Source organism: Anomaloglossus baeobatrachus, chromosome 7 (genome assembly GCF_048569485.1).
Source record: "Anomaloglossus baeobatrachus isolate aAnoBae1 chromosome 7, aAnoBae1.hap1, whole genome shotgun sequence".
NCBI classification, from domain to species: domain Eukaryota; kingdom Metazoa; phylum Chordata; class Amphibia; order Anura; family Aromobatidae; genus Anomaloglossus; species Anomaloglossus baeobatrachus.
Window position 1 is genome coordinate 55,399,891 of NC_134359.1, and position 22,349 is coordinate 55,422,239.

The 22,349-nt window shown below is 49.7% G+C and overlaps 1 protein-coding gene across 1 annotated transcript in view; it reads left to right on the forward strand.

Moving 5' to 3' along the window:
* Positions 1–619: 619 nt before the first annotated feature.
* The window catches only part of SSB (small RNA binding exonuclease protection factor La), a 74,560-nt gene continuing 52,830 nt past the window's right edge, over positions 620–22,349 (forward strand). The window contains 2 exon segments of the mRNA XM_075317310.1: positions 620–737; positions 6,999–7,072. Of these exon segments, the coding sequence (XP_075173425.1) occupies positions 620–737; positions 6,999–7,072 (192 nt within the window).

The following is a 22,349-nucleotide window of genomic DNA, read 5'->3' on the forward strand; positions in this document are numbered from 1 at the left end:
TAGATACGTTTACAAAGTGGGTTTTTTGTGTTGTTTTTTTTTTTTAAATGTCAAAATCGACTTTTTTCCTGGTTGAAACCACTTTTTGGGAAGTTTTTGGACTTTTTTTCCCCTGAATCTTTTCTTTGCAGCTTTCCGATGGTCACAGTCTTCAGTTTGGAGCGGATTCCAGCAGAAGATTCTTTATAGAAGTCACAGGCACTTGTTTTTCCCCACTCAAGAGTTTTTTCAAAATCTGAAGCAGAAGAAAAAAACTAGCAAAGTGAATACCATAGAATAGGAAGAGTTTTCCAAAGGATTTTTTGACAGGATCACCTAAAACCAATAGCCTTAGGGGTGTTCATGATGAGTGGTGTTTTGTTTTGTTTTTTTTGCTTCGTTTGATTAGCTTTTTTTGAAAACACAGAAGGTGTGTGCACGTGTATCAGGATTCGGTGCAGACATTTCTGCTCCCTTGGCAGGAAAAGCACATTTTTGCTATTTGTTTTTGGTGCTGGTTTTTGCCATTCATTAATATGTGGGGGTGGGGGTGAGCAGAACCCGGGGGGAGCAGGGGACACCCTCACTTTCCCAGCGGGAAACTCCCGGCGGCGGCGCGGCAGGGTGCACAGGCTGCTGCATGCCGGGAGAGGGCGGTGCCGAGCAGACTCTGCCTTTAAAGCCGCGCGTCATCAGCAGGCTGCGAGCAAGAGACGAGAGCGGGCGGCGTGTGAGACTACGAGGTCCGGATTGCTCAGGTGAGGAGACGGCGAACCGGGCAGCTCCGGCTATATGGAGCGCAGCAGTGGGCAGAGGAGCCCGGCGGGGCCGCAGTGTCCGGGGAGCACGTGTACCAGCCACGCACCGGGCTCGGCCGCGCGTCACTGCGTGCTCTGCCTATACATACACTACGGGTTATCGCTCAGGATGTGCCAAGTCCAGCGGTGCGGGGGTTAATACTCCGCGCTCTCCGTTCCTGCCTGTTCTAGCCGACACATACACGGTCGCGTTCTCCCCTCGCACTCACACGTGGTCTCTGCCAGGCCTGATGAGTGGATTTCCGAGCTGTGCGACCTGTAACTTCCCAGCTGTTATCGAACTACATTTCCCAGCGTGCTCTGGCAGGATTTGAATAGCAGGGCATGCTGGGATTTGTAGTTTAAGTTGCATCAGAGTGAATTTGGTGACTACTGATGTGTGACTAGTTAGCAGGGTCGGCTCCTGGGCGGTGTGGACCCCTGTATGCTCTGGTTACACACACACACACACACACACACACACACACTTCCTTTCAATAGGTACAACTTCTTCTTATATGTACTGTCTTTTTTAAAGGGACCCTGTCAGTTGTTTTGGGGCATATAAGCTGTGGCCACCACCAGTGGGCTCTTATATGCAGCATTCAAACATGCTTGTGTATATAAGAGTCCAGGCCACTGTGTAGAACGTAAAAATCACTTTCTAATACTCACCTAAAGTGGTGGTTGTGGTGGAGTTAGGCCATATGGGTGTCTCTGTTGCTGGCGCCTCCTCTTCTGGCCATCTTTGTCATCCTTCTTCTGAAGCCGGGGTGCATGACACGTCCTACGTCATACACTCGCCGGTCCCGTGCAGGACCTCAATGCCGGCGAGTGTGTATGACGTAGGACGCATCCAGTTCCCCGGCTTCAGAAGAAGGATGACAAAGATGGCTGAAAGAGGAGGTTGCTGGAAAATGGAGACTTCCATATGACCCAACTCCACTGCAGTGACTGTTTTAGGTGAGTGTTTATAAAGTGTTTTTGATGCTCTACACAGCGGCCTGGGCTCTTATATACAGGATGTTAGAATGCTGTATATAAGAGCCAAGTGGTGGTGGCCGCAGCTTATATACCCCAAATCTGGTGACCGGTTCCCTTTTAACTTCTTGTTCATTAGTCTCGTATCAGGCCCAGCGCTTTTGCAGGTACAAGTTATCATTGCCATCCTGGAGTCTGCTACTTTCTAAAAAAAAAAAAAAAAAAATGAAAACAGGGGTTCTTGCCGGTATCCCATGATGGTACTAACCTGACTTCAAACTGGACTAACAGTCAACCTTTTTTTTTTATTTTTTTATTTTTTTTTTTTTTATTTTCTCTCGCGCACATACACACTATATTATAATATGTATGTATGTGTATAAAAAAAAAAAAGGTAGGTGCTGTTAGTCCAGTTTGAAGTCAGGTTAGTACCATCATGGGATACCGGCAAGGGAACCCCTGCTTTCATTCTTTTGTATATCTATCTCGCTATCATTAATTTACAATTGCGTTTTTTTTTTTTTTTTTTTGTTTAAATATAATTTTGTCAATTTGGACACTTTCAACAATGTCAATTAGTGCTCTATACTTTTAACTAGTAATGAACGAGCACTACCATGCTTCATACTAGTAATGAGCAGTTGTATGGGCGTGACTCGAGTACCAAGTATAATTGAAGTGAATGGGGAACTCAAGCATTTATTTATTTATATATATATTTTTTTTTTTTGCAGAAAAAAATGCTTGTGTTCCCCATTGACTTCCATTATACTTAGTACCTGAGTCACACCCATCTGAGCATCAAACTGATGTTTACAGTACCGAGCATGTTGGTGCCCGCTCATCATTGGTTAGGAGTACCGAGCATGTTGGTGCCCGCTCATCATTGGTTAGGAGTACCAAGCATGTTGGTGCCCGCTCATCATTGGTTAGGAGTACCAGGTATGTTGGTGCCCGCTCATCATTGGTTAGGAGTACCGAGCATGTTGGTGCCCGCTCATCATTGGTTAGGAGTACCGAGCATGTTGGTGCCCGCTCATCATTGGTTAGGAGTACCAAGCATGTTGGTGCCCACTCATCATTGGTTAGGAGTACCAGGTATGTTGGTGCCCGCTCATCATTGGTTAGGAGTACCGAGCATGTTGGTGCCCGCTCATCATTGGTTAGGAGTACCGAGCATGTTGGTGCCCGCTCATCATTGGTTAGGAGTACCGAGCATGTTGGTGCCCGCTCATCATTGGTTAGGAGTACTGCGCATGGTAGTGCCCGCTCCTTACTAGTTACAATTCCTATATCTGCCTTAGTCCGGAGCTCTAACCCACGCCAACAAATGGCCTGAAAATCGCTGAATCCCCCCTCCTCCCTCTCCTCTACCCCATGACTTAAAACTGAGTGCAGTTAGTGAAGCCGGACAGAGGTTCTGGGGGTAGGTGCCCTCTTGACTCTTCTCATTCCCAGCTTGTTTTCAAAACCCAGTTCTCTGTATCAATGGTCCCAGATAGAATTTTTGGGCAGTGAGAAATTGCTGAAGGTTTTTCCAGCATTCATTCTACGCGATGGGACATGACTAATTGTTCCGGCCATAGCTATGAATCCACGCCTCTACTACAATCAGATCATCGGAGCCTGTGGATGATACTGCAGCTATTCCGTACTACAGCAATAACCTCATTACTGAGGACTCCTGGTCTATTTGTAAAGAGTCCAGCACCAGAGACCTACTCCTGCAATCTTTTACACAGGCATCAGCGGGACGTTGATACAGGGGTGAAGCTGTGGAGGTGCTCTAACCAAACAAGAGGCACGTATCCAAACTTCACAGACTTATAGAAGAAAGGTTGGCACTCATGAGCCTCCTTAAAATCTTTGCCATTATTTCATCTGTACATATGAATATTTAGTGAGGGGGATGCAGGGTAGCCTATGGACGACGACGGCTGTTTCGCGTTGGTACTGGCGCTTGGACGGGTCCTTAAGTACCCGCATGAATCTGCCTCCATTGACTACTCCGCATCCCCCTCCCATAGATTCATATGTACAGATGAAATATAGGCAAAGAATTTAAAGGGAACCAAACATCAGCATTTTCCTATATAAGGTGCAGCCAGTGCAGTACTGGCACTATCAGGCACAGGCTATACATACCATTAGTGGGCAGCTCGGATGTTTAGGCTGTGAAATTCAACTTTATAAAGTTTGAAAAGTCATGCACTTTTTGATTTGACGTGTGCACCTCTGCTGCTAATGTCCGGGTGGGTTATGCACGTGTGTCCCCGCCCCCCCCTCTCCCCCGCCGCCTGTTCCTACCTCCCTCCCTCCCTCTGGCCGTATGTACATTTCTAATCTTCAGTTACACGGCGTCTGAGTCAGCGCCTGCGCATAGTTCTAATCTCTGGCGCCATGTTTCTGAAGCCCACAGTATTATGGTGCTTGAGAGGGCAGCGCATGCGCCCTCACTTCTTCAGATCTGTTGTGACCGCGGGAGTGCGCGCGGTCACAACAGGACTGGAGCACAGCTGATCTTACCCTGATTAGCTGCAGCAGACGTCTGCTACGATATTGTCTGCTGCAACTAATCGGTAAGATCAGCTGTTCTCCAGTCCTGTTGTGACCGTGCGTGCTCCCGCGGTAACAACAGATCTATAGAAGTGAGGGCGCATGCGCCGCCCTCTCATGCACCATAATACTGTTGGCTTCAGAATCAGAAACACGGCGCCGGAGATGAGCGCTATGCGCAGGCGCTAAATCCGACGCCGTATAACTGAAGATTAGAAATTTACATACGGCCAGAGGGAGGGAGGAATGGGGGGGCGTGGACACAAGTGCATAACCCGCCCGGACATTAGCAGCGAGGTGCACACGTCAATCAAAAAGTGCTTGAATTTTCAAACTTTATAAAGTTGGATTTCGCTGCCTAAACACCCGAGCTGCCCACTAATGGTATGTACACAATGTGCCTGATAGTGCCAGTACTGCACTGGCTGCACCTTTTATATAGGAAAATGCTGATGATTGGTTTCCTCTAAGGGTATGTGCGCACTAGGAGTTTTTTTTCACGCTGCGTTTTTATGTGCATTTTTGGCTCAAACGCACCCGCGGCTAAAAAACGCGATAAAAACGCATGCGTTTTTACCGCAATTTGGTGCGTTTTTTGCTGTTTTTGCTCACTGCGTTTTTAATCAGTGCACAATGCCATTAAAGATTGTTGATGGAAAAAAAAGGTCTGATGTCATTTCCTTCTTCAAAATGTTCATTGTATGCAGGAGAGCAGACAGCTTCAGAACTAGTGTATGCAGGAGAGCAGACAGCTTCAGAACTAGTGTATGCAGGAGAGCAGACAGCTTCAGAACTAGTGTATGCAGGAGAGCAGACAGCTGCAGAACTAGTGTATGCAGGAGAGCAGACAGCAGCTGCAGAACTACAAGGCTCAGCATCCTCCATCCAGGACTGTATGCAGGAGTTTTTTGCCCCCCAAAAAAATGACGTGGGCTTCGCCATATTTTTGTATGCTAGCCGGGTACAGCAGGCAGGTACAGGCTGCCCCCAACCCCAGCTGCCTATTTGTACCCGGCTGGGAACCAAAAATATAGGGAAGCCCTTTTTTTTTATATTTCATGAATTTCATGAAATAATTTAAAAAAAAAAAAAAAAAAAAAAATGACGTGGGCTTCGCCCAATTTTTGAGTCCAGCCAGGTACAACTAGGCAGCTGGGGATTGGAATCCACAGTGCAGGGTGCCCATGCTTTCTGGGCACCCCCGCTGTGAATTTCAGTCCACAGCCACCCCAGAAAATGGCGCTTTCATAGAAGCGCCATCTTCTGGCGCTGTATCCAACTCTTCCAGCTGCCCTGATGCCGGGTGGCTCGCTGGGTAATAATGGAGTTAGTGCTAGCTGTATATTATCAGCTGGCCCTAAGCCCGAAATTCATGATGTCACGCCAATATTAGACATGGCCACCATGAATTTCTAGTAATGATAAAAAAAACACAACACACAGAAAAATATTTTTATTAGAAATAAAACACAACACAATTAGTGACTCCATCTTTATTGAAATAAAGAACCCCCCTCCTCAGTAATCCTGGGTCAGGGTCCCGCGCCGTCCAATCCGGATCCAATATCATCTGATCGGTTTGCTGGAAGGCTGAAGCACATCACACATCAGCTGATTGTATAAAAGCCGATTATACAATAAATAAATACTCACGTCTGTGCTGATTACCGGCAGCTCCTGGAGCGATCGGATGAGAGTCTGATCCCGTCCCATCGCTGCAGGAGCTGCCGGTAATCAGGGATGAAGTCTCCTGACGGCAGGATCAGCTGATAGCCGGCCGGGTGCAAAAAAGCCGGCGACACCGCGAGAATTATGATCAGCTGATGCGTCAGGTGACTGCATCAGGTGATCCACCGCCAGGTCCTGCAAGCTTCGTACGTGCCCCGGGGAGACTGCACACAGCCAGAGCGGCGGGACCGGGACAGGAGCGGGCATGGCACCGGGACCCTGCAGACAGGTGAGTATGACATATATTTTTTTTTTCTACTGTTCACTTTGGTTTTCGCCGCTGCCTCCACCTCCCGCCCAGACATGGCGCTGCACGGAGCTGACATGGCACTGGGCGGGTTGTGGACGCAGCGGTGACGGTACCGGGAGGATTCATGCTTCTGTGTTTACCAACAGAAGGAATCCTCTTCCTGTACACGTCACTATACTGCCCACCCCTTGCGTTTATAGCTGCGTTTTTCATTGTGTTGTTGAACATCTCATTGAACTCAATGGGTGAAAAACGCAGAAATAATTGACATGCTGCATTTTTGTGGTCACCACAAAAACGCAGCTACAAAAAACGCTGTGTGCGGACAGCACTTCTGAAAATCCATAGACATTGCTGGGGAAGCAATGTCACTGCGTTTTCAGCACAAAAACGTGGTAAAAAACGCCGCTAAAAACGCCTAGCGCGCACAAGGCCTAAGGAAACTTATGAGTGCCAACCTTTCTTCTATAGGTCTGTGAAGTTTTGAGGCCTTGTGGTTTATTCTCTACTTTCCCACAGTGTGAATTGCACCTAAAGGCTCCATTGTTTCTTTTACTCTAGCATCCGGGGTTTTCTGTGCGTAAGCTGCACCATAGATGCCAGGGTACAACACCGGCAGCTGCACTAATTGCATAGTATAGGGCACAAGGGGAACCCCATGTCGACGAAGATCCTAAATTTAATTTTTATTCTACAATTTCTTTTAGGATTTAAAATGGCTGAAAATGGGAATAATGAACAAATGGAAGACTTGGAAGCAAAGATCTGTCAGCAAATTGAGGTACGATTTTATACAGTTTTTGGGAGCGTGTCGGTGGAGCAACATGGGATGGAGTACAGGGGTGGTCACACACCCTCGATCCACCACTTTCTGGGCTGTAGGCCACAGACCTGGAAGACGTTTGCATCCTGGTGCAATGATGTTCGTGTATCGCGCCTCCTGTGCCAGTCAGCTCTGTCCGGAGGAGAGGACCTGGTGGCTCAGTTAAAGTGATTATTTTACGCTTTTTGTTTGCACAACTGTGGCATTAATGCTCTAAAGTGGGCACTAGACTTGGTAAACTATTTTGCCGGACCCTGTTTAGTGGCAGTCAGTAATCTGTGGCCATTGGATGAGGGCTGTGAGAACCACATTGTTCCTCCTGGCATCTACAGGTATTATCTTTTTTCATTCTTAGCCAGACTGGTGGTGACTACATGTGTTACCGATGTCTTCTCCAGACCGGTTATTGACTAGAAGAGTTGTGAATGCCAAATGAGGTTGTGGTTCTCAGGGCTCCTGTCCAGCGGTCGCAGATTACGGAGTGGCTCAGATTCTGGATCAGGGACTTGCACAAGCTTTAGGTGGCAATTAAGACATTATTATGGCACAATACTTGCCTTGTCCAAGTTGCTTGTAGACACTACTACACCTGCATTGCCCTTGAATGATTTCTGCAGACTGTTGGACTGATTAAGTTATCGTATAATATGAGGAGCTGCTGATAAGTCTTTGGCTTTACCCAGAAAGAAGATCAGATGATGAAACTTCACATTTAGCCCACATACTCTCCACTGATGACAACACACGTCTTACATCAGTATTCCAAGTTATGTAAGCCTAGCAAAAAAGATTTCGTGTTGTGCCTCAAACCATACATCCGTAGCAGCCATGGCATCAGAAATGGTGTGAAATTTGGTGCCTTGAGGTGTTTCTTCAGGTTTGGAAACAGATGATAGTTGGAGGGAGCTAGATCTGGTGAATAAGGTGGTGGTCAACCAGCTGGAAGCCCAGCTCTGCCAGTTTTGCCGTGGTCACTTGTGCAGTGTGAGCGGAGGTATTGTCTTACAGGAACAAGATTCCTTTGGACAGCTTACTGCGTAGCCTTCAGAGCTGCCTTTAATTGGTTCAAAAGTTCAATGTAATACCTTGCATTGATGGTGGAACCCTTTTTGAAGGTAGTCCACTACCAGCACGCCCTCCTTATTCCAGAACACAGCAGACGCCATCACCTTCGTGGCTGATTTTTGCACCCTGAACTCTTTGGATCAGGAGAACCACTGTGCCTCCACTCTTTTGACTGCTCCTTGTTTTCAGGGTCAAAGAAATAAATCCAGGTCTCATCCATAGTGACCAGTCGATCCAGGGAGTTATCAGTCCGGAAACGCTGACAAATGGATCGGGAGGTTTTCACTCGCATGCTTCTCTGATCTGTTGTCAGACATTTGAGGACCCACTTTGCAGATCGCTTCCTCATGTCCAAATGTTCATGGATACACGTTCACGGGAAATCGTCGCTACTCCAGTATGAGGTTGTGCACAGCATCGACGACCTCAGGAACAACAACCACTCTCGGTCGTCCCAGACGTTCCTCATCATTAGTGCTGAAGTGGCCCATTTTAAATTTGGCAACCCAGTTCTTAACTGTGGAATATGAAGGGCATTAGCTTGGTTCCACCTATCCTTTTCAGAGCTGCTGCAGCAAAATGATTATTACGGAAGTATTTAGCAATTTCAACAACATTAGCCTTTATTTCTGGAACACTTAAGTCTTTGGCTAAGAGGTGCAGCAAATGAGCACTGCAACCATATGTTATTAGCAGCTTTGTATTCCCTCCCTGCTCTTCTAAATCTCTTCTCATCTTGGATACGTTTGCAGCATTTTCAGTGACCAAACTGCGTACTAGACATTTGAATTTTTGTTCACATGTCGTTATAGCTTTTACTGCCACTTCTTGTAAGTATTCTGCTGTGTGTGAATTTCCTGACGTATCAGTTGTTTGTGCAAGGAAGACTTTACCGTCTTCTGTTATACAAGCACATACAATAGGATCATTGTGGACATTACTCCACCCATCAATACTTAGGTTAACAATTTTACCCTCCAGAGCTGTTGCACATTGCTCCATTTCTCTGTCATACACTTGATCCAGCAGTTCCCCTGCAACATCAGCTCTGCTGGGTGGACTGTATCCTGGTCTCAGTGACTGAACCATATTAATGAAATGTGGGTTCTCAGTCAGACGGAAAGAAGAGTTTGTTGCATAAATAAACTGGGCAATTTTTTCATCAATCAACTCTTTTTCTAATCTGCTAGTTCTTATCACAAACCTATCTGGTGGTTCCAGGAGGTAAAGGTTTTTTCTTCCTTTTGGGTGATGGTGATATGTGGCTGTGGGTGTCTGATGATGATGCTGCTGCTAATGAAGCACTATCCTGGATGGATAACTCTGAAACTGTAGAACAGGATGATGGTGATCTTGGAGGTGGATAGTTTCCAGAATCCATGAATTCCCCTAAACAAAAAAAGTCAATGCTGTTATTTCATTGTTTATTATTAGTGATGAGCGAGCATGCTTGTTACTACTCGGTACTCGCACGAGTATCACTGTACTCGGTCTACTCGGCGGGGACCGAGTAATCTCGCGATACTCGTGCTGTACTCGTGGTCTTCATCCCTGCATGTTGGCGCTCTTTTGAGAGCCAGCCCTCATGCAGGGATTGGCTGGCAGACCACTGCAATGCCACAGCCCTGTTAGTTGTGGAATTGCAGTGATTGGCCGGCCTGCACAGCGTGACCGAGCCTTTATACCGGCGGGCGCGCTGTGCTCTGCTCACAGCCATCCAGACAGTCAGTGCAGGGAGAGTGTTGCTGCTTCAGGGAAAGGTTTGCGGCCCTTTATAGCTATTTCCGTATCAGGGCTGCAAACAGTGTGACCAGAAGTCCTTCTCAGGACTATTCTAGTTGTATACAGGCAGGCAGGGTATAGCCAGGTCGGAGTACAGTAGCAGAGTCCTTCTCAGGACTATTGTTGCTGTATACAGGCAGGGTATAGCCAGGTTGGAATACAGGCTAGTGACCAAAAGAGTCCTTGTCAGGACTATTGTAGCAGTATACAGGCAGGCAGGCAGGCAGGGTATATAGCCATTCCTAGTGGTGACCGTATACCAGCCTTCATCATATCTGGGGCTGGTGTACACAGTCTAAAACAGTCCTGATAGTGTCAGACTTCTCAGCAATTGTCGCTCCTAAAACCTGTTAGGTTCTTAGTGTGTCCGTGCTTGCATTTAAAAACCGCACGTGTATGCCTGTCGGTGGCAGCGTACAGGTGCACTTGTGTGCGTTTTTACCAAACTATTATATAACGCACAAGTGTAGTGAATAATACACGTCAGTCAGCAGTGTCTGATAGTGTCAGACTTCTCAGTAATTTTTGCTCCTAAAACCTGTGTTAGGTTCTTAGTGCGTCCGTGCTTGCATTTAAAAACCGCACGTGTGTGCCTGTCGGTGGCAGCGTACAGGTGCACTATTTGCACAAACTTTGATATAACGCCCAAGTCTAGTGAATACACGTCAGCACAGCATTGCAAAATGCGCAAGGGCGTTGGCAAGGAACAAGGAAGTGGACGTGATGGTGGTGCAGGCAGAGGCCGAGGTCGTGGGCAAGCTCTAATTTTGCCACAACAAAGGGCCACATCTAGTCGCTCGCACGTCCTGTCCCAAATTCTTGGGGACCGCAGCAGTACACCGCTCTTGAACCAAGACCAGTGTCAACAGGTTGTTAATTGGATAGCGGATAATGCTTCCAGTCAGATTGGCACCACCACAAACACTCTGTCTTCCACACGGTCAAGTGTCAGTAGCCGTGATACTGCACCGCACATTTCAGAACCTGATCCTCCTTCCTACCACAAGGCTGAGTACACGTCCTCGGACATTAATGATCCCACACTTGGACACTCGGAAGAGCTGTTCACGTTTCCATTCGCACATTCTGGCCTCTCGCCAGCTCATGTTGAAGTGGGTCATGAGGAGATCGTATGTACAGATGGCCAAATATTTGAGCAGCCACGTTCTCACGAAGTTGGCAACGTGTCTCAACAAGGGGTGGACGATGATGAGACACAATTGTCAGGAGGAGGAGCAGGGTGCGGAAGAGGAAGACGACGTGGTGGATGATCCAGTAACTGACCCAACCTGGCAGGAGGATATGCAGAGCGAGGACAGCAGTGCACAGGGGGAGGGAGGCGTAGCATCCCAACAGGCAGTAAGAAGCAGGGTGGTGGCTCCAGGCAGAAGTCAGGCAACCGTTCCCCGGAACAACACGACACAAGGTGCCTGTACAAATGTTAGGTCTTCCCGAGTCTGGCAGTTTTTTAAGTTGGATCCAGATGATTCTAAAAAGGCCATTTGCAACACCTGCCGTGCCAGCATCAGCAGGGGTACCAAAACTAGCAGCCTGACCACCACCAGCATGATCAGGCACATGTCAGCCAAGCACCCGACTTTGTGGAAAGTACAACAGAGTCGAGGAGCAGTGCTTGCTAATGTCACTGCTACGTCTTCGCTGGTTGTGCATGCGAGCCAATCCCCTGTCCATGCTGCCTGCGAACAAGCCTCCTCCGGTCCTGCACCTGCAGTTGCCTACGCAGAAATAACACCATCATCAAGCACGTCCTTGTCCCAGCGCAGCGTTCAGTTATCCATTCAGCAAACCTTTGAACGCAGGCGCAAATACACTGCCAACACCCCACATGCCACAGTTCTAAATGCTAACATTTCGCGACTGCTTGCGCTGGAAATGTTGCCTTTTAGGCTGGTGGAGACAGAAGCATTCCGCGACCTGATGGCAGCAGCTGTCCCACGTTACTCGGTCCCCAGCCGCCACTATTTCTCCCGGTGTGCCGTCCCCGCGTTGCATAACCACGTGTCACAAAACATCACACGTGCCCTGAACAACGCTGTTTCACCCAAAGTCCACCTAACCACAGACACGTGGACAAGTGCTTGTGAGCAAGGCCGCTACATCTCGTTGACGGCACACTGGGTTAATATTGTGGAAGCTGGGACCCAGTCTGAGCGAGGGACGGAACACGTCCTTCCCACACCAAGGTTTGCAGGCCCTACCTCAGTCAGTGTTTCACCCACACTCTACAGCTCCGGAATGTCATGCTCTTCAGCCTCCTCCTCCTCCTGCGCATCCTCATCCACTGTACCCTCCACACCAGTCCCAAGCTGGAAGCACTGCAGCACTGCCTCGGCGAAGCGGCAACAGGCTGTGCTGAAGCTAATCTGCATAGGTGACAAACCCCACAATGCAGAAGAGCTGTGGACAGCTCTGAAACAGCAGGCAGATCACTGTCTCACACCTCTGAACCTAAAGCCAGGAAAGGTCGTGTGTGACAATGGCCGGAACCTGGTGGCGGCTTTGAGGCGAGGCCAGCTGACACATGTTCCATGCGTGGCCCATGTGCTCAACCTCGTGGTTCAGCGGTTTCTAAAGTCATACCCAGAGCTGTCTGATCTGCTGGTAAAAGTTCGCCGCCTGTCTGCACATTTTCGAAAGTCACCTACTGCTTCAGCCGGCCTTGCCGGCTTTCAGCGCAGTTTGCATCTTCCGGCTCACAGACTGGTGTGTGATGTCCCCACGCGTTGGAATTCAACTCTGCACATGTTGGTCAGGATATGTGAGCAGAAGAGGGCAGTTGTTGAGTACCTGCATCACCTAAGCCGTCGGGAAATGGGTCAAACTCCACACATAACACCTGAGGAGTGGAGATGGATGTCCGACCTATGTACCATCCTCCAAAACTTTGAGGACTCCACCAAGATGGTGAGTGGTGATGACGCCATTATTAGCGTCACCATACCGCTACTCTGCCTTCTAAAACGGTCTCTGCTCAAAACCAAACATGATGCATTTCAGGCGGAGCGCGATGAGTTGCAGCAAGAAACAGTAGTGGGTGTGGGTGATAACACACAGCCCAGCCTCGTCTCATCACAACGTGCAGTGGAGGACTATGACGAGGAGGAGGATGAAGACATGGAGCAAATCTCCGCCAAATTGAGGATATGACATTCACACCAGTCATATCCTCGGTTCAGCGTGGCTGGCCAGAGGACAGGGTAGATGAGGAGGAGGAGGACAGCATGTTCAGTCAACGTGTTGGTCAGGATACTGAAGTCCTGGCTGTTAAGAGTCTGGCGCACATGGCTGACTTTATGGTAAGCTGCCTGTCTCGTGACCCTCGCGTTAAGATTAACATCTTGGCCGACAATCATTACTGGTTGGTAACACTGTTAGACCCACGCTACAAGGAGAACTTTTTGTCTCTTATTCCCGTGGAGGAGAGGTCAACCAAAATGCAGCAGTTCCGGAAGGCCATAGTCACGGAAGTAGGCAAAGCATTCCCCTCACAAAACGCTAGCGGCATAGGTCAGGAATCAGTGGACAACCAAGGCGTACAGCCGAGAGAGGCACAAGTCCAATCCGCCAGAGGTAGGGGAACAGTCTTTAAGATGTGGGACAGTTTTCTCAGCCCCTCACGTACCACAGCCCCTGAGGTGCGGGGTAGTGCCACAAGAAATCCTAAGTTTGCCCAGATGCTGAAGGAGTACCTTGCAGATCGAACAACTGTACTTCGACATTCCTCTGTGCCTTACAATTATTGGGTATCCAAGGTGGACACGTGGCATGAATTGGCTCTCTACGCCTTGGAAGTCCTGGCCTGCCCTGCCGCTAGCGTTTTGTCAGAGCGTGTTTTTAGTGCCGCAGGTGGAATCATTACAGATAAACGCACCCGCCTGTCGACTGAAAATGCTGACAGGCTGACTCTGATCAAGATGAACAAGGGTTGGATTGGGCCAGACTTCACCACACCACCAGCAAATGAGAGCGGAATTTAAAGTTTGTAACGGGAATTTGCCATGTACCTCCAGTCACCCATGGGTACACACTTCTGGACTTTGGATAATCGCTGGACTGCTCCTCCTTCTCCTCATGCGCCACCATGATGATGACCGTTACAAATTGCAATACTTAGGCCTTTGTTTCAGGTATACCCCCAGTGGTAAATTTTTTCGCCCATTCTTTGCAGAATGGACATTACAACGACAGGAGACCCGCTCCTTTGCAATGGGAACAATGTTTTGAGGCCCTCATGCACGTCTCTATGCAGGGACAACGTGGAGCCTCCCAATTTTTGGCTGCCCTGCCAAAGGGCTATACTACAAAAGACCCACTTCCTTCCAATGGGCACTTCAGGTTTACAGGCCCTCATGCACGTCTCTATCCAGGGACAACGTGGAGCCTCCCAATTTTTGGCTGCCCTGCCAAAGGGCTATACTACAATAGACCCACTTCCTTCCAATGGGCACTTCAGGTTTACAGGCCCTCATGCACGTCTCTATCCAGGGACAACGTGGAGCCTCCCAATTTTTGGCTGCCCTGCCAAAGGGCTATACTACAATAGACCCACTTCCTTCCAATGGGCACTTCAGGTTTACAGGCCCTCATGCACGTCTGTATGCAGGGTCATTGGTGAACCTCAAAATTTTGGACTGCCCTGGCAAAGGAAAATACTACAAAGACTCAGTTCCTCAAAATGGGCACATTAGACTCAGAGGCCTTTATGTACGTCTCTTCTCAGGGACATCGGAGTGCCACACAATGTTTTACGTAAAATCTTTCATGTATTGATCTCAAAAAGTAACATACATTAGCTCTATCTCACTATTGGGTATGTGCCCTTAACATTTCCGCCATGAAAATTCATTTTGGTGTCATTTTGGAAGGTTTTCTGGTGAGTCCGTAAAAATGGCGTAAAATGCGGACAAAATTGTTCACAGCTGTGAGTTTTGAGTGATAAATGCTTCAAGGGGTCTTCCCCATGCTGTTGCCATGTCATTTGAGCACTCTTCGGAGACTTTTGTGCCATTTTTTAGGGTTTCTACATGCTGCCGGTGGTCATTTCACAAAAATACTCGGGTCTCCCATAGGATAACATTGGGCTCGTTGCTCGGGCCGAGTACACGAGTATCTTGGGAGGCTCGGCCCGAGCTTCGAGCACCCGAGCTTTTTAGTACTCGCTCATCACTATTTATTATACAATTTCTGCTTATTGTACACAGCACATCACTGCCCCTGCCCCAAAAGGAATATTTGTTTTTCTTCATAACTGTACCAAATGACAGTAACATGCAGTAATAATAAGAAATATAATTTTTCTCACACATGACAGTTTAGTCTTTAGAAATAGGATTCAATAAAAATGTTTACCAACCTGAAGATCCTGCCTGTTCAGAAGTGTTTCTTTGATCATCTTCATCACCGCACTTCTCATGATGTTGCCTCATTCGCGCCACCAGGCCTTGCATCTTTGTTGCATCGTTTGCATTTTGCATGCATGCCTGCCTTACCGATAGGCGAAGGAGCTTCATTAAAATATTCCCAAACTGGGTCTCTTTTACGGCCTGCTGCCATTATAAGGAAAGAATGTAATAAACCTCAGATTGTACACACAAACAGATCCAGACTTGTCTGTCTGTGGCTATGCTGCAGTATTGTGCTCAAAGTTTCACTTTCATTTTCTTGTCTGCTTGCCCTTCCTCCTCCTCACACTTAGGCGGGCTTTGCACACTGCGACATCGCAGGTGCGATGTCGGTGGGGTCAAATTGAAAGTGACGCACATCCGGCATCGCATGCGACATCGCAGTGTGTAAAGCCTAGATGATACGATTAACGAGCGCAAAAGCGTCGTAATCGTATCATCGGTGCAGCGTCGGCGTAATTCATAATTACGCCGACGTGATGGTCCGATGTTCCTTGCTCCTTCGGCAGCACACATCGCTGTGTGTGAAGCCGCAGGAGCGAGGAACATCTCCTACCGGCGTCACTGCGGCTTCCGTAGGATATGCGGAAGGAAGGAGATGGGCAGGATGTTTACATCCTGCTCATCTCCGCCCCTCCGCTCCGATTGGCTGCCTGCCGTGTGACGTCGCAGTGACGCCGCACGACCCGCCCCCTTAACAACGAGGCGGGTCGCCGGCCACAGGGACGTCGCACGGCAGGTGAGTGTGTGTGTGTGAAGCTGGCGTAGCGATAATTTTCGCTACGCCAGCCATCACCACATATCGCTGCTGCGACGGGGCGGGCACTATCGCACTCGGCATCGCAGCATCGGCCTGCGATGTCGCAGTGTGCAAAGTTCCCCTTAAGGCCCCGTCACACTAAGCAACATCGCTAGCAACATCGCTAGCAACGAACAACTTTTGTGAAGTTGCTAGCGATGTTGCTGTGTGTGACATCCAGCAACAACCTGGCCCCTGCTGTGAGGTCGTTGGTTGTTGCTGAATGTCCTGGGCCATTTTTTAGTTGTTGCTGTCCCGCTGTGAAGCACAGATCGCTGTGTGTGACAGCGAGACAGCAACAACTAAATGTGCAGGCAGTAGGAGCCGGCTTCTGCGGAGGCTGGTAACCAATGTAAACATCGGGTAACCAAGAAGCCCTGTCCTTGGTTACCCGATATTTACCTTTGATACCAGCCTCCGCCGCTGTCACTGTCAGTGCCGGCTCCTGCTCTGTGCACATGTAGCTGCAGCACACATCGGGTAATTAACCCGATGTGTGCTGTACTAGGAGAGCAGGGAGCCAGCGCTAAGCAGTGTGCGCTGCTCCCTGCTCTCTGCACGTGTAGCTGGTCACTGGTTGCTGGTGAGCTCACCAGCAACTCGTGTAGCGACGCTCCAGCGATCCCTGCCAGGTCAGGTTGCTGGTGGGATCGCTGGAGCGTCAAAGTGTGACATCTCACCAGCAACCTCCTAGCAACTTACCAGCGATCCCTATCGTTGTTGGGATCGCTGGTAAGTTGCTTAGTGTGACTGGACCTTTAGATTCACATTCTTATTGTGTTGTGCAGATCTATTCCACTCCAAATAATCAGAAACATATTGTCTAACTTCTTGGACTTGGCACTGAAGGGGTTGATTCTGTATTCATAGGTTTGTAGAACAATAGGATTAAGGTCTTTTTCTCAACTCTGTTCATGTTGTAATAATTTTACCGTGAAGAAGAGGCTGGGACCTCTGCGGAGTCAAATTCAGTTTTGAGAACTGCGTAAGTAAAGCGAGCGTCTGTGATAATATAGGAGAGAAACTGCCCACTAATCCTACAGAAACCTCTGGAAGAGCATGGCATTGTGAATGTTACACATATACAGCCTTTATTCTACTGAGTTAAACAACTCGGCTTTCTTTGTCGCTCCATTGGGAGACCCAGACAATTGGGTGTATAGCTATTGCCTCCGGAGGCCACACAAAGTATTACACTTAAAAGTGTAAGGCCCCTCCCCTTCTGGCTATACACCCCCAGTGGGATCACTGGCTCACCAGTTTTGTGCTTTGTGCGAAGGAGGCAACACATCCACGCATAGCTCCACTTTTTAGTCAGCAGCAGCTGCTGACTATGTCGGATGGAAGAAAAGAGAGCCCATACTAAGGGCCCCCAGCATGCTCCCTTCTCACCCCACTGTATGTCGGAGGTGTTTGTAAGGTTGAGGTACCCATTGCGGGTACGGCGGCAGGAGCCCACATGCTGATTCCTTCCCCATCCCTTTTTACAGGGCTCTGGGTGAAGTGGGATTTACCGGTCTCCAGGCACTGAGACCGTGCTCCATCTACAGCCCCTGGAGAAGATGCTGGATGGAGCGGAGTACATCAGGGACATGGCCCTGCTTCCTCAAGGTACTCTGTGTCCCCGTGCATTTGGCGCTCACACCGCAGCATGCTGGGTGTTGTAGTGCGCCGGGGGACATCAGCGCTGCGGCGCCTGTGCCATGGCCTCATTCAGCTTCGCTGAAGCAGGCTCACTTATGGGAATTGGTCGCGCCGGCCGCTGGGACTGCGGCGCGGCTGGCACTTGTAGTGCGCCGGGGACTTCAGCGCGGCCTGCGCTTTTACGGCGGCCGCGCTGATAACTAGAGTCCCCGGCTTTTTGCGGCCTGCTTCCGTTCGTTCCCGCCCCCAGACCTGCCAGTCAGGAGAGGGGCGGGACGCTGGCCACTTCTAGGAACCGGTCGCGCCGGCCGCTGGGACTGCGGCGCGGCTGGCACTTGTGGTGCGCCGGGGACTTCAGCGCGGCCCGCGCTTTTACGGCGGCCGCGCTGTTAACTCGAGTCCCCGGCTTCTGGGCCTAGTCTCCCTTCGTTACCGCCCACAGCCCTGTCAGTCAGGGTAGGGGCGTGACGCTGCACAGCAGCGCTGAGAGCTGGAGTATGTTTTGCATACTCCATCCCTCTCACTGTGTGCACTGTGAATCCGGATTCCCGCACTTTCTCAGGCACGCCCACGGCTTCCTTCTCTACAAGGACGCCGGCAGCCATTAGTGTCAGTTTCTGTACGATACAGAGACAAGTGTGGAAGACCCTGGCATTCTGATAGTCACACAATCGCTGCAACAGGCGTTAAGCAGCACCTGTGGTGCTAACCCCACTAGTGCAGAAGTGCACTTATAGATATGCTTGTACTATATATATTGCACTGTTTGGTCGCACGTTGTATATACCCTCCTGGATTATGCGGAGGAGTTATCAGCATATTCTCTGTGTAAAACAAAGGTGCAGAACCACATGTTTTTCTATGCAGCTGGTACAGCATGTACGGCTATACGGCCGGCAGGTTACATAGACTCCCATTGTATGCACTAATGGCCAGAGGATGAGGACGGTGTCTGCAGTATTTACTGACAGTTTTTCTGACACTATGGCTATGATACTAGAAGCCTAGCAGTCCGGACATGTCTCTCACAATATGGGCACTGTTGAATCATTGATCCATGGCCCCCCTCAGTGTGAACAACTAACAGCTCCGGGAATGTCACACGCATCCCAGAGTCACGGCTCTGCACGGACGTCAGTCCCAGACAGCCTAAGCGGGCTCACTATGAGCGGCCTCGGTTTCATCAGGGTCCTACCAGAGGACTCTCTGTGTAATAAGGCGGAAGTAGCGGCTCAGGATTCTGATCCTGAGACCGCTCTCAATCTGGATACACCTGATCGTGACACCATAGTGAATAATCTTATAGCGTCCATCTATAGAATGTTGGTTATTTCTCACAGCTCCTCCAGTGGAGGAGTCAGCTTCACGTATTTTTCTGGACCACTCTGCCTTCAGAGAGGCAGTCCAGGAACACCACGCTTATCCAGATATGCGCTTCTCCAAACGGCTTAGGATACACGTTATCCCTGTCCCCTGACTTGGTCAAGGACTGGACCCAGTGTCCCAAGCGGCATCCTCCAACCTCCAGCCTTGTAGCTAGATCCATAGTTGCAGTGGGAGATGGAGCTGCACTCAAAGATGCCACTGACAGACAGATGGATCTCTGGTCGAAATCCATCTATGAGGCTGTCGGCGCACCGTTGGCTCCGGCATTCTCTCCCTTGGGGCACTCCAAGCTATTTCAGCTTGTCTTACACAGATTGACACGGTTACACGTACATCTGTGCCGCAGGTGGCATCCTTAACCTCTCAAATGTCTGCATTTGTTTCTTACGCGATTCAGGTTGCCCTGGACTCTGCGAACCGTGCGGCGGTAGCCTCCGCTACTCCGTGTTTTTAAGCAGAGCCTGGTCTGCTCGTTAAGTGAATGGAAGGCAGATTCTGCTTCCAAAAAAGGTTGCTTAACCAGTTGCCTTTTTTCTGCTGACCGACTGTTTGGTGAGCGTTGGATGTAACCATTAAACAGTCCAGGGGTAAGGATTCATCCTTTCCTCAGCCCGGGCACAACAAACCCCAACAGAGCAGGAGGCAGTCGGGGTTTCGGTCTTTTCGAGGCTCGGGCAGGTCCCATTTTTCCTCGTCCAATGTGGACTCAAAAGGATCAGAGGAGCTCAGATTCTTAGCGGGCTCAGTCACGCCCAAAAAAGGAGACAGTCTGAAAACCCGCTTCCAAGGCGGCTTCCTCATGACTTGCGGCCTCCTCTCTCCGCATCCTCGGTCGGTAGCAGGCTCTCCCGCCTGGGCGATATTTAGCTGCCATAGGTCAATGACCGTTGGGTGTGAGACATTCTGTCTCACGGGTACAGGATAGAACTCACTTCTCGTCCTCCAACTCGATTCTTCAGAACTTCTCCACCTCCCGGCCGAGCCGCTGCTCTTCTGCAAACAGGGTGCACTCTATAGGCAGAAAGAGTGATGACCCCCGTTCCTCTTCAGGAACAAGGTCACGGTTTTTACCCCAAATTATTTGCGGTGCCTATAAGAACGGGCCGTTCCGTCCCGTTCTGGATCTAAAACTGCTCAGCAAGCTCGTAGACACCAGGCGGTTCCGGATGGAATCCCTCCGCCATGTCATCGCCTCAATGTCCCAAGGAGATTTCCTAGCATCATTAGGCATCAAGGATGCTTATCCACACGTGCCGATTGATCCAGAGCACTAGCGTTTCTACGCTTCGTTATAGGAGACGAACACCTTCTGTTCGTAGCTCTACCTTCCGGCTAGCGACAGTCCCACTGGTCTTCGCCAAGGTCAGGGCAGCAGTAGTCACAGTCCTGCACTCTCAGGGTCACTCTGTGATCCCATATTTAGGCGATCTACTTGTCAAGGCACTCTCTTAGGAAACATGCCGACACTACCCGAACGTTGCGCTGGAGACTCTCTAGAGTTTTGGGTGGATCATCAACTTTTTAAAGTCAGATCCGACCCCGACCCTATCGCTAACATATCTAGGCATGGAGTTTCATACTCTCTCAGCGATAGTGAAGCTTCCGCTAGACAAACAGCATTCACTACGGGCTGCAATCTCTTCTTTAAGAACCAGTCGCACACATTAAGACTCCTCATGCACTTCCTACGTAAGATGGTAGCAATGGAGGCAGTTCTTTTCGCGCAGTTTCATCTGCGTCCACTACAATGTGACATTCTCCGCCAATGGGACGGGGAGTCGACCTCCCTCAACAGAGTCGTCTTTCTTTCTCAGGCGGCCAAGGAATCTCTACGGTGGTGGCTTCTTCCCACCTCATGGTCAAAAAGAAGGTCCTTCCTATCCCCATCCTGGGCGATAGTTACGACAGACGCGAGTCTATCAGGGTGGGGAGCAGTTTTTTCTCCACCACAGCGCTCAGGGTACGTGGACTCAGCAAGAGTCCACCCTTCAGATCAATGTTCTTGAACACAGAGCAGTGTATCTTGCCCTACACACCTTCCAACAGCAGCTGGAAAGCAAGCAAATCCGACTTCAGTCGGACAACTCCACAGCGGTGGCATACATCAACCACCAAGGAAGAACGCGCAACCGGCAAGCCTTCCAGGAAGTCCGGCAGGTTCTGATGTGGGTGGAAGACGCGGCATCCACCATATCTACAGTTCACATCCCAGGCGTGGAAAACTAGGAAGCTGACTTCCTAAGTCGCCGGGGTGTGGCCGAAAGGGTATGGTCTCTTCACCCGGACGGGTTTCAGGAGATCTGGCGCCGCTGACAGAGGCCGGACGTCGATCTAATGGCGTCACGGCACAACAACAAGGTGCCAGCTTCATGGCACGGTTTCACAATCATCGAGCTCTGGCGGCAGACGCCTTAGTTCAGCATTGGTCGCAGTTCCAGCTACCTTATGTGCCACCTCTGGCATTGTTGCCCAGAGTGCTGCGTTAGATCAGGACCGACTGCGGCCGCGCCATCCTCGTCGCTACAGATTGGCCGAGGATGTTGTGGTTCCCGGTTCTGTGGTGCCTCACGGTAGGCTAACCGGGGGCACTACCAGACCAATCAGACTGGCTGTCTCAAGGGCCATTCTTCCATTTGAATTCTACGGCCCTCAACCTGATGGTGTGGCTTTGAGTCCTGGAACCTAGTGTCGTCAGGATTACCTCAGGACGTGGTTGCCACCATGAGACAGGCTAGCATACCAACGTCCGCCAAGTTTGACCACAGGACGTGGAAGATATTCTTATCTCGGTGCTCGGCGCAGGGTGTTTCTCCCTGGCCGGTTGCATCGTCTATGTTTCCTTCCTTCCTGCAATCTAGGTTGGAAAAAGGGTTGTCGCTCAGTTCCCTTTAGGGACAAGTCTCAGCGCTATCTGTATTTTTTCAGAGACGACTTCCTCAGGTACGCACGTTCCTACGGGGAGTTTGTCTTCTCAGCACTCCGTACAGGCGGCCGTTAGAGCCCTGGGATCTGAACAAGGTTCTAATTGCTCTCCAGATGCCGCCTTTCGAGCCTTTGAAAGAGGTCTCCCTTCCCGCTTTTCTCGGGAAGTGGCCTTCTAGTAACGGTCTCGTCTCTTAGGAAAGTTTCCGAGCTA